At 43.1% G+C, this 12,722-nt stretch overlaps 1 protein-coding gene across 9 annotated transcripts in view; it reads left to right on the top strand.

Moving 5' to 3' along the window:
• gpat2 (glycerol-3-phosphate acyltransferase 2, mitochondrial) overlaps positions 1-12,722 on the top strand; it is a 49,536-nt gene that overhangs the window by 8,886 nt on the left and 27,928 nt on the right. For 3 of the 9 annotated variants that reach the window (XM_059966823.1, XM_059966856.1, XM_059966799.1), the window contains exons 3-10: positions 1,225-1,414; positions 2,981-3,085; positions 3,948-4,021; positions 5,983-6,087; positions 6,271-6,396; positions 10,471-10,570; positions 11,070-11,206; positions 12,309-12,408. In XM_059966823.1, the coding sequence (XP_059822806.1) occupies positions 1,349-1,414; positions 2,981-3,085; positions 3,948-4,021; positions 5,983-6,087; positions 6,271-6,396; positions 10,471-10,570; positions 11,070-11,206; positions 12,309-12,408 (813 nt within the window). In that variant the 5' untranslated portion in view covers positions 1,225-1,348. The remainder of the gene's footprint in view (positions 1-1,224; positions 1,415-2,980; positions 3,086-3,947; positions 4,022-5,982; positions 6,088-6,270; positions 6,397-10,470; positions 10,571-11,069; positions 11,207-12,308; positions 12,409-12,722) is intronic. The other 6 variants (XM_059966814.1, XM_059966806.1, XM_059966850.1 and 3 more) reach the window with 6 other exon arrangements.

Here is a 12,722-nt window from a genome sequence, read left to right as displayed (position 1 = left end):
AAATGAGAAGCAATCTATGAAATTCGAACAGTACAGAATAGATGCAGGGAGAATATTGCCAGTAGCTGGGAGTTCCAGTACCCAAGATCCAGAGAAATGACTTTATCTAGAGGGTAAGAAAGATGTAGAATTGTTGACCATGGAAGGGAATGGAGGCCACATATACTGGCCCTGTAAAGCAATTGTGCTAAGTGCCAAGATAACATACCGCCTCAATCTTCTGAGAAGAAAATTGAAAAGATTTACATCCCTTGTGTCTCCTCATCCAATCATTAAATTTTTATGACCATTTATCCTCCTCGTGTGAGAAGTGAAGATAAAGGGAATTGACAATAGACAGTAGGTGCAGGAGTAGGCCATTCGGTCCTTCTAGCCAGCACAGCCATTCACTGTGATCGTGGCTGATCATACACAATCAGTACCCCTTTCCTGCCCTCTCCCCATATCCCTTGTCAGCCACAGCTGCCCCTTACTCCCCTTAGGATCTTTCTTCCTCTTTGGTAAAGAATGCTAAAGAAGGGAGGGACTGGAGAAGTTAGGGTTGCTTTCCCTGGAGAAGAAAAGGCTGCAGAATTATCTTTAGAAAATCACGAGGGCTGTGGATATGACTATGAATAGTCAGTCTTTTTCCCTGGGTAGGGGAGTCTAAAACTAGAGGGTGTAGATTTAATGTGAGAGGGGAAAGATGTAGAAGGGACTTGAGCAAGTTTTTCATATTGATGCTTGGTGGTGAACTGCCAGTGGAAATGGTAGAGGCGGGTACACTGGCAAAGTTTAAAAGACATTAAAACATGTACGTAGATTGGAAAGGTTTAGAGGGATATGGGACAAATGCAGGCTAATGGGACTAGGTAGGCACCTTGGTCGGTGTCGATGACATGGATTGAAAAGCCAGTGAGATACAATTCTATGACTCCAGACTCAACGGTTAGAGGAAAAGCTTCTGATCATCCGTTGTGTCAGTGCTTCTCTCCATCTTCTCCAGCTGGTGAAGAGGACAGGCTGTCCAACATCTTTGTAGCACCTGTAATGGAGTTTAGAGATATTACTGAAGTCCTACAAAAGGTTTAGAGTCTTTTCACTTATGATTATCAACACTTACTGGTTTATTACCATTTAAAATACCCTCTTTACATATTCTGCTGCAAATGAAATAACTCCATTGTTGTCTGTTTACTCAAGGTTTTCTGTATCCGCTTACCAGATTCTGTATTTTTCTCACAGCTTTCATTCCCACCAAGGATATGAGGGAAATAGCAGTAGGTTTTGAGTTGTTATTTATATAACACAGATTTATAACCGTAATCGACTATCTTAAGTAAATTTTCCTGAGGTTTCAGCTGATACCATGGCTTTGAAGCACGATAAGGGTGATGGAAATGTTCCAATGAAATCCACTGAATTCTTCGAGAAAGTAAGTCGCTCTTTTTCTTTGTGCTAAAGAAAATGTTGCTGTTTTCCAGCATTGCATGTCATGTCATCAAATATTTCATGTGAGCAAGAATTACAAAAGGGCTAAAGTGGGAAAATCTGTGACTGTTGGAATTGAGTTTGGGGAAGAAAGTTTGATATTTTACTAACGGATAGAGACTAGGTGCTGTGGAGATGATGAGTGTATGTATGTAACTCTACATATAAAAGTCATAAGGACCATTAGCATTTATCACAAGGCAATTAGAAGATGGAGGAGGGGAAGTGGTGCTTCAGTTATAGAAAGTCAAAGTGAAATTATTATCAAAGTCTGTACATGTTACCATGTACTACTGTGAGGTTTATTTCCAGAATTTTAATTAACTTTGTTATCAAAGTACATACACCATATATATACCTGAGGTTAATTTTTATAATAGAATAAATGAATGACTGCACCAACTGGGCATTCAACAGCCAAAAAACTGTACAGATACAAAAGGAAATAAATATTGAGGACGTGAGATGAAGTGTCTTTGAAAGTGAGTCCATAGGTTGTGGGAATGTTTCAGTGGTGGGGCGAGTGAAGTTACCCCCTTTGGTTCAAGAGCCTGAACCAAAAGCCCTTCCTGAATCTGGTGGTGAGAGTCCTGAGGCTTCTGTACCACCTTCCTGATGGCAGCAATGAGAAGAGAGCTTGGGCTGGGTGGTGGGGGCCTTTGGTGATGGATTCTGCTTACCTGTGACAACACACTCCATTTAGTTGTGCTCAGTGGTGGGGAGGGCTTTACTCATGATGAACTGGGCCAGATCCACTACTTTTTGAGGGTTTTCCATTCAAGGGCATTGGTGTTCCCATATCAGGCTGTGATACAGCCAGTCAGTATACTCTCCACTACACATCTATAAAAGTTTGTCAAAGTTTTAGATGTCAAATCTTTGCAAACTCTTAATTAAGTAGAGGTACTGCTGTGCTTTTTTTGTAATTGCACAGATAATTGCCTCGAAGGAAATATTAGCTTCAAAAGACGTACAGGATAGTGTACAAAGGTTTGACAGTTAAATACTGATGACAGGTTACACAGAGCTGTTTTTCATTTCTTTCCGTTTAACTGCTAACCTCACTAGGATTTCAAAATGCTTTCCTTCTTACTAACCAACATGACGCATGTTGGGAGATGAAGCTACAAGTACTATCCCATTTTGAATTTGGATCAAAGGATAACACATTTGATTTGAGGTGTTCTTTCTATGTAAGTATTGATCATACCAATTTGGGAGATAGTATTTAGTCAGTTTTTTTTCACATGGCTCAAGTATTGTAGTTCAGTAGCAGCCTTCACTGAGGCTTTCTCAAGGAGCTGAAATAATTGGGATGAAGCTGTTCTGAAATGTCCTTTAATATTTTAAAACGGTTCTTTACATCGTTTTTGAAGGGACTCCTCAAAGGTACCAGAGTGCACACAAGGAAAGCATAACACATCCTCTTAACAAAGGACATTTTCTAATCTTGTAATACTACAAATAAACTGTTGATCTTTAAAGACTAAAGCTCTCTTCTTTTCCTCAGGTGAATTACAGAGGTGTATTGTCCTCTGGAGGGGTCAGTCTCCTCTTGGGGAACACTCGACCATTCGTAGGCCGATGTTGCTACGTCTGTGCACCCCAAAGCTGGGTAATGGAAATGTATATGCTCACAGGATACTGCAGTTCATTCTAGCGATAGCATTTTGAGCTCATTGGTCTTCAGTAGATTGTGTGGCACAGAGAGATTTAAGATGGGTGTGCTTAGGGTGGTGGGTGAATTAGGGTTGTGACCAGCAGGGTGAGAGCAGATAGTGAGCTGGGGTTCATGATATCGGCTAGAACAACTAATTCTGACCAATATCAAAGATAATGAAATGACCTTAATAAAAGTTGCACTATTAGAAACATAGAAAACCTGCAGCACAGTACAGGCCTTTGGCCCACAGAGCTGTGCGCAACATGTCCTTACCTTAGGCTTACCCATAGCCCTCTATTTTTCTAAGCTCCATGTATCTGTCCAGGAGCCTCTGAAAAGACCCTATTGTTTCCGCCTCCACCACCGCCACTGGCAGCCCATTCCACGCACTCACCCCTCTCTGTGTAAAAATAAACTTACCACTGACATCTTCTCTGTACCTACTTCCAAGCACCTTAAAACTATGCCCCCTCATGCTAGCCATTTCAGCCCTGGGGAAAAGCCTCTGACTATCCACACGATCAATGCCTCTCATTATCTTGTACACCTCTGTCAGGTCACCTCTCATCCTCTGTTACTTACTATTGATGAAGTAAGTTTCTAGAATATGGTAGAATATTTAACTTTGAATTCAGCATTCTAGTTTCATTGTTGCATGCTGGATTTTGCCCTTAAAGGCTTTTTCTAATTTTAATTTCTGCCTTATTCCCTCTAGCTTCCTGCTGTGGCATTTACATGGTTTTCATATAGGAGCATCTATAGCTCTTGCAGCTTTTCCTTCATATCCTATAATAAAGTTCTCTTATTATTTCAGGGCATGCTGTTCCATAATTACTTAACCTCGTTGGGATTTCGAAATGCTATCCTTGTCACTGAGAAAGAAACACGGTACGTTGATAAATGATGTCACAGACAATTTGCTGCTTTTGACTTTAGCAGTGATAAAAGTGACGTATGGAACAAAAGGAAAATGGGTGAGAAATTTAGTTTTGAAGGTGCCACATCACCGAGCTTCTATTGATATCTGTGTGGCTTGCAGCATGTCTGTCATGAAATTTACCCAGGGTCAGTTCCAGGATTAGACTGAAAATCATGGTTACGCGACATATGTAGTTCTCCCATATGTATAACGCTGGCATTGTATAACATGACCTCTGGCCATCTTCATTGCACAAATAGTCTGCACTAATACGAGGCATCCTCTCCATAGTGCTAAGCTCTAGGATGGTGCTAAATGTTGCTGCTGATGTCCAAAAATATAATGCAACTGTGTTCGGGGAATTCTTTTGGTAGGTTAGTATAATTTCATTTCAATAATAGATTACATGAGCTACTGCTGAGTAACTGGGCAGTGAAGCTAGTGTTGGTAATTAAAACTTGTTTTTGATATTTTACTGGTGCTTGTTTTACATTCACATTTTACTGTGAATTGGACGTATGTGGCACTTTGTCAGTGTGCCATAGATTTCTTAACTTGGTGCATGATGGGAAAGAGTAGTGACCAAATAATACTGTTCTCTGTGAAATGAAGGATTGTGTAGAATGGACGACACAACTTTGCTATCTTGCGATGATGAATCAAACAGAATGAATTGGAATCTTTAGCTCGAGGTATTTGTATCCTAATACTAACTATGCCAATATTGATGGTTACATTTTACATTATTGCATGATTTTCTGTGTGTTTTCACCGGAAGTTGTACACCAGGCTCTTCCTTCCCACATATCTTACACTAAGCTGAAGATGGATAGGAATTATAGGGAGAGAGCAGGGAAGCAGTCCTGTCGGCTGTCAGGACCCACCCGACCATCAACTGCCCATGTTGTATTAATCCAATTTTATAAAAAAAATCCTCCATGTTCTCTTTACCCCCCTCCGATTCTACCCATGTTACACTAATCATGCATTGATCCCAATTTTTCAAAAGTTTCCTCCATATTCACTTTAGCTCTCCCCCGACCCTCAGAACCTGCCCATTTTACACTAATCCTAATTAGTCTTTTATTTTCCCCACACTCTCCTCAACTCTTTCCTCTAGGTTCCCACCTATATTCACCTTTATACTTGGGGGAAGGAGGGTGATTTATTGTGGCCAGTTAACCTACTAACTCACGGGCCTCTGCCACATCAGAAGGACCAGGAGCGAGTGGAGATATCCCACGCAGACAGACACCCGCGGTCAGATTGGACGCCGGTCTCTGCAGCTCTCTTGGCTGCCCACCGTGGCACTGTGAATTGAATTTACTTAACTCTTGCATCCGTCCCACAACGTGAGGGAGTAAAAACCTTTGCATTATGACTCTGTCACAATGTGCAGGCATGTGAATTTATGAAAGAGTCTGTCCCGTAGCCTGTTGGTCCTGGCTTTAATGCTGTGGTACCGTTTGCCAGATGGAAGCAGCTGAACCAGTTTATGTTTGGGGTACCTGGTGTCTCCGATGATCTTCCAGGCCTTCTTTACGCACCTGCTGTTGTTAATGCGCATATCCACAGATGCGCAGGGCTGTCTGTACCACTATCCAGGTTGCTGCAGTTCCCATACCAGGCGGTGATAGAGCCAGTCAGGATGCTCTCAATGGTGCCCCTGTAGGAGGGCGTGAGGATTTGGGTGCTCATGCTGAACTTCTATAGTCGCCTGAGGTGGAAGAGATGCTGTTGTGCTTTTCTTGCCACACAGCTGGTGTATGTAGGTCTTCGGTGATGTGTATACCGAGGAACTTGAAGCTACTCAGCCTCCCAACTGCAGATCCATTGATGGGGCAAACCCATCTCTGTTCCTCCTGTAATCCACGATCAATTCTTTTGTTCTTTGGTCATTGAGTGATGCTATAAGGTAGTGTTTCTGCAGGTACCGAGGTTGGCTAGCTCGTCGTCTCTGCCATATCCTGTTTGTTGCTGAGTGTATGGTTCATCCAGATGCACCTCTTCTGGAACACAAAATTAACAGTGCCAGGTGAGAGCTAATGGTACACAGAATATTGATCTATGATCTAGTGTGTCAGATCTGCATCTTGAATCTGATAAATACAGTAAAGCAAAGTAAAGCAGGGTTTAAGGGTCGGCACAACATTGTGGGCCGAAGGGCCTGTACTGTACTGTACTTATTCTATGTTCTGTGTTCATACTTTTTGTCTAGAATACAGGAGGCTGCAAAGAATGTATCTGACACGCCTGTATCTGATCAGAAATTACCTTGCAATGTGAAGAATGTCACCACAATCTTGCATCAAGTCCACGCTACGATCTCGCCCCTCGTACTCAGGTATGGTAGGAGTTTTTGACAATATTGTCTAAGGTGTGCCGTTTGATGAAACGGCATGGTACTGCTGCTCAAAACGTGCCTGAGATGATGCGTTCCCCGCTGTGCTCGCATTTGGACCCACGTGAACCAGAGTGAGAGTGGAGACTGCAAAAAAAAATCGAGATATGGTTTGTCATCGAATCATCCTGCACAGGAGCGGACTCTGCAACAACCATGTCTATTGTACATCGATCCTTTTCTGTACCAACCCCATGTACCAGCACACGGCCTTCTGTGCATCGGTAATTCAAGTGCTTGTCCAGATACTGAAATATTGTGTGGGTAACTATCTCCATCACCCACTCACGGAGTGTGTTCTGCATTCCAACAACCATCTGAATGCAAATGCTTTTCCTTAGAACTCCTCTCAGTATTGTATCTTGTAACCTAAACTTTTTGAGTTTTGGGTACTTTGGCTATGGGAATGGTTTTCTTTATGTTCTAGATAAATTTTAGAGATTTTTTTTGAGTCCTCAGCTTTCTTTGCTTTAAAGGGAAAAAACTCATTCCATGTAGGTAGGCCTCCATTAGCCTTGATCGACCATGGATTTGCGCCTTAGAAAGTTTCCAGGGTGCAAGCCTGGGCAAGGTTTTTTTCAATGGAAGAGCATCAGTTGCCCAAGCTGCAATTCTCCCCTCTTCACACCACCGATGTTGTCCAAGGGAAGGGCATCAGGACCCATACAGCTTGGTACTGATGTCATCGCAGAGCAATGTGTGGTTAAGTGCCTTGCTCAGGGACATACATGCAAGCCTCAGCCAAGGCTCAAACTAGCAACCTTCAGATAACTAGACAAGCGCCTCAACCACTTGGCCAAGAATCATTCCATGTAAGCTCTACTCATGACAACTCTCCATCCTAGGCAATGTTCAGGTGAATATACTCTTCTGCATCTTTATTGCATGTTGTTCCTATAGTGGGTCCATCAGAATTGTATTCACTACTAGAACATTTTCCCAACTAGTGTTTTATAAAGTTCTACTAAAACTTCCTTGCTCCTGTGTTCTCTCCCAGCTCAAGGACAGATGTGCAATGCACTGCCTGCAGCTTATTTACCTCTGCTGCTGTTTGATTTTCATTTATTTAGAGAGACAGCACAGTAGTAGCCCTTCCAGCCCAGTGGGTCCACACCACCCAATTAAACCCATGTGACCAATTAACCTACTAACCTGTACTTTGGAATTTGGGAGGAAACCAGAGCACCCGGAGGAAACCTATGTGGTCGTGGGGAGAATGTACAAGCTTCTTACGGACAGCGGTGGAACCTGAACCTGGGTCGCTGACGCATAACACTATCTACACCACACTACAATGTCACCGTATCTATCTTTAGAGATCCCTGTGCTTGTACACCAAAATCCCTCAGCACTTACTTGGGCCCTTCCATTTGTTGTCTAATTCCTGTCCTCATTTGTCTCCCCAAAGTGCTTCACCACGCAATTGTGGTTCAAATTCCATTTACCATTGCTTTGCTATGATCAAAGTCACCCTGTAGCTCCTGAGTAACCTCACTTTCAACGAAACTTTTCAGGCCTTTTTCAAACTTTCTAATCATGCCTTCTGCATTCATATCCGGTCTTACAATTTATAGAACAAGTAGGAAAGGTCCCAACTCTGGTATCTGATACATCACTGGCCACAGTATCCCAGTGCCAGTGTCACCTGCATCTGCTCCTTTTTTTTTATTGTCATGCCAACACTGGATCCAGTTTGCCTCTTGAATTTGCACCATTTGGCGATATGTGGCAGCTCATAAAACTACTAGATACGCTGTGTCTTCTGAACTGTTATCACTGCAATTTCCTTTAAAGGAATGCATTTCTGAAATGTCTAAACGCCCTAGTGATTTTATGATCTCCTGAAAGGCTTGGTGAACTTGACTGTCAGGAATTCAGATACAGCAGCTGGAAGCAGATGGGTGGTGGCTCTCGCTGGAAGTGAAGGCACCAGTGCGGACTTCAGGCCGGGCTGAAGCGCCGGGGATCATAGATCATAACCCCCCCCCCCCCCCCGCCCCCTGCTCCCTACCCTGCTCCTTGCCATTTATGGTTTGCTGTGTCGGTGGAAAATGGAGGATTGCTGCGTGCTGTTGAACTGAGTTGTGTTCCCGCTATTGCGCTGCAGTCCGAGGAGTCCTCAATCCACCAGAATGGGCAGAGGCGGCAGCACCTGCTTCATTGTGGTGCTCAGACGTACTTCTCGCGTCTCACTCCTGTTCCCCCGACCTGGAGCATCTAATGGTTAAGTGTTGGCCATTCTTCTTACTGAGTGAGTTTGCCGCTGTGATCCTGACTCCAGTTTACGTACTGCCGAAGGCAGATGTTAAGCAAGCACTTGATGCACTGAGTGCCCTGAGTAATCCTGCCCTGATGCCTTTCACATCTTTGCTGGAGACTGCACTCAGGCTAGCTTGAAGAAATGTCTGTCCAGCTACCATCAGTACATCACCTGCAGCACCAGAGGACTGCAACACCACCTTCGAGAATCCCTACCGTTCCATAGACCATATTCTGGGAACTCTGTTTACCTAGTTGTCCTCCTCCACCTGTATATAAGCAGAGAATAAGGAGCAAGGCAAGAGGGTTAAGGACATCAAAGAGGTGGCCATGGAAGATGGAGGAGTGCCTACAGGATCACTTCAAGTCACTGAACTGGGACCATACTCAAAGACTCACTAAGGAACTGAATAATATGCCACAGTTGTCTTGGACGCTCACGAATGAGTGCGTGTTCTCAAAATCATTCAAAGCCTTCCCCAGCCGGGGTGAGCCAAGCGATCCGTCGTTTGCTGAAGGTCAGATTGATGGTGCTCAAAACAGGCAATGCAAGAGGTCTGGGTACGGCCCCTGGAAAGCCACCTCGAGTGTGAAGTGGCAATTCCGGACCAAAGGTGAATTACAGAAGGATGCTTGACACCTGTGGCAGGGCTTGAATGCCATCGCCTCCGGCAAAGCATAGCCAAGCAACATAAGTAATAAGGTTTCGCTCCCAGGTGAGCTCAGTGCCTGTGACCGATAGAACGTGTAGATATCTTCGCAATCCCCAACAGCCCCTGATGACCCAGTGTTTCCAGTCTCTGAGGCTGACATAAGAGCATTCTTCAAGAAGGTAAACCACAGAAAGCATCTGACCCAGACGGTGTATCTGGATGAGTACTGAAGATCTGTGTTGATCAACTGGCTGAACGTCGTCAACCACTTGACATCTTCAATCTTTCGCTTTGGCATTCTCGAGGTACCCACCTGCTTCAAGCGGGCTTGGATCGTACCGGTGTCCAAGAAGAATGTGGTAACATGCTTCAATGACTATCGTCCAGTAGCACTTGCATCCATTGTGATGAAGTTTTTTGAGATTGGTCATGAAGCTTATCAACCTCTGCCTGAGGAGTGACTGGATTTGCTGCAATCTGCCTACCGCCAAAACAGGTAATCAACAGTTGCCATTTCATTGGCTCTTCACTCAACTCTGGAACATCTGGAGAGTGAAGGTGCGTACATCAGGATGATCTTCATTGACTACAGCTCAGCATTCAACCCTATCATCCCCTTGAAACTAATCACCAAGTCCCAGACCTCTGTACCTCCTTGTGTAACTGAATCCTCTATCTTGTAGACCCTAGACAGTTTGGTTTGGCAACAGCATCTCCTCCACGATCTCCATCAGCACAGGGGCACTACAGTGCTGTGAGCTTAGCCCCCTGCTTTACTCGCTTTATACCTATGACTGAGAGGCTGGGCACAGATCCAGCACCATATTTAAGTTGGTCGAATCAAAAGTAGTGATGAATTGGCGTTGTTTGTGAAAAGCTGGGGATGTTCTTACAGTGAGTGCTAGCCCTGTGTTGTTGATCTTGTAACTATAGCACATTGTTTGCATGATACAAGTCTGCATGTCATCTACATGTTTTAATTACTGCCAGAGTAAATTGAAAGGACAATCAGTGGTCCAAACGGTCAATTTCCAAATAAACTGGAGTCCAGTTGAGACTAGAGACATAAACTGCCACTTTATTTTGAGTGCTTTGCTCTTCACAGGATGACCAGCTGGGTGTTGTTGAAAGTATTTAATTGGGTTTTTGTCAATCTGCAAGTTCACCGAGGGCAAATTGAGATGCTCCGGAAAGCAAGAGAACAGGTAAGGTGTTGACTGTCTGTTAGGAAAACTGTAGAAGAATACTTTTTCTTTTTAAGTTTGAAAAGATGTGCCGCTTCTGAAAAGTGCATACGGCGCCATTTCCTTTTGCTGCATTTTCATTGCCGGCTGTTGCTTAGTTTGATTTCCTTATAGATGTGTGCAAATAATTCATCAGTGGATTACCTGACCCTGCGGTCAGCTCCTGCAGATCCACACAGCCCTGCACTGTTAAATATTTGCAGTTAATGGAAATATTCTGGAGCAAAGTAACCCATTGGATTCATGAGACTGGTTCTTTCAAACAGAACTGATAGAAATGTCTTAGGATTGTAAATGTTAGTCCATACAATAAAGCAAATGTTCTTGTTAGCTATGGCCCTGTATGAATATTATTGCAGTGACTTTAGTGTGTGTTTTCAGATTGAGGTTAAAATGTAGCAAATAATAATGCATGGAATTATTTGTGTAATACGATGGACAATGTTTATATTTTTGGCAGTACGATGGTCCATTCATCTTCTTCCCTGTACGCAAATCTCATCTGGATTACCTACTGGTTACCTTTGTCCTTTTCTGCCACAGTATCAGAGTCCCATACATTACTTGTGGGGAAGACGTCCAGCTTCCATTTTTCAGGTGATGTCACTTGACCTCAAGCCATTAATCCATTAATAAGGAATGGGATACGTTGTACCGAAAAAAAATAAATAAATTTAGCTCTTGGACTAGAGAATCTTGTGTATTATTGTGACATGTATGGAGGTAATGCTCCCTGTGTAATTACATGTGAATAGAGGTGTTGTTTTGTGTCCTGCCTACTGTTTTATGCTTCATTCTATATTGAATTTACTTATATTGACAAAATGAACAACTAGGAATTTCTTTGTCTGAATGTCATCCACTTGGACATATTTGTCACATGTGTATCTGTGATCTAAAAGTAATACTTATCCTCAGTTTGTTGGTGCTGGGACGACTGGGCCCTTCTAGATTCTAATGTTTTTCTGCTATGCTGGTATGAAATAGTTAGCTAGTTGCTGTTTGGTTTAGATCATCCAGTCAACTAGTCAGCACAGTTGATGCTAGGGAGAAAGTTGCATCCTGACCCCGTTTCTTCGTCAGATCAAAATCTGGTCACAGTATAAGGAGTTAAGGTTGAAAAATTATTTGTAAAGCTGAACAAGCTGAACAAAGCTAGTCCATGCAACTAGCATAAATGCTGGACTTCTTTGGAACTTCTTTCCTCTTCCCAGGTCCTCTGCAACCTACCACTCAAAGAATTATAAACCAGAGAAAATCTGCAGATGCTATAAATCAAAGTAACACACACAAAATGCCTGAGGAAAAGGAGTAAACAGTCGATGTTTCAGGTCTCGGCCCAAAACGTTGACTGTTCATTCCCCTCTGTAGATGCTGCCTGGCCTGCTGAGTTCCTCTGGCATTTTGTGTGTGTACCCAAAGAATTGTGTTTGCTGTGTTTCAGCAATGCAGAAGCATACTTCAATCATGTCCGGTCTTATTTCATTGTGAGCAGCCAAGGAGCGGAGGTTACATTTTCAGAATCAGAGTCAGCTGCTCGCACGAGTTGCTTCCTTCGTGGCCCCAGAAGGCGCCACATTTTTCTGGTAAATGTCGTAGGGCAATGTCCAAAGTTTGTGAGTGTGACAAAATACCTTTTGAAAGTGACCCTATGTGGATATATGATGTTTTTTTGTTTTGGTTCTTTTCAATTGGCCAGGACTCTGCTGCGGAGATTGGGAGGAATCTTCACTCCACCAGCACCACATGGAACTAAGCTACCTCCAGGGAAGAATTTGTATAAGACGGTCTTAAATTTGGTTAGTCAAAGTGCTGTTTTGATTTTTGTATTGTCACACTTCATAAAGAAAAATCTGTATTGCATCTTGCATCAGAGCCAACTTTAGTTCAAGCAACACAAGATATGAACTTAGTTGGCACTTTCAATAGTTAGAAAACTAAACACTCTAAAATTCAAGTGATCAGGAAAAAGTCTCATTGTGAGAATTAAATAGCTTTGCCTTCTTTCACGCTGCCCCACCCCTTTAATATATAACGTAACTTCAGCTAGTCAATGCCAAATGAACGTTTTCTACTTCAAGTGACATGGAGATTTCTTACCAGAGTACTTCCA

This window comes from Hypanus sabinus, chromosome 1, assembly GCF_030144855.1.
Source record: "Hypanus sabinus isolate sHypSab1 chromosome 1, sHypSab1.hap1, whole genome shotgun sequence".
In the NCBI taxonomy this organism is placed as follows: Eukaryota; Metazoa; Chordata; class Chondrichthyes; order Myliobatiformes; family Dasyatidae; genus Hypanus; species Hypanus sabinus.
The sequence above is the reverse complement of the archived record's forward strand: the minus strand, read 5'-3'. Positions and strand labels throughout refer to the sequence as shown.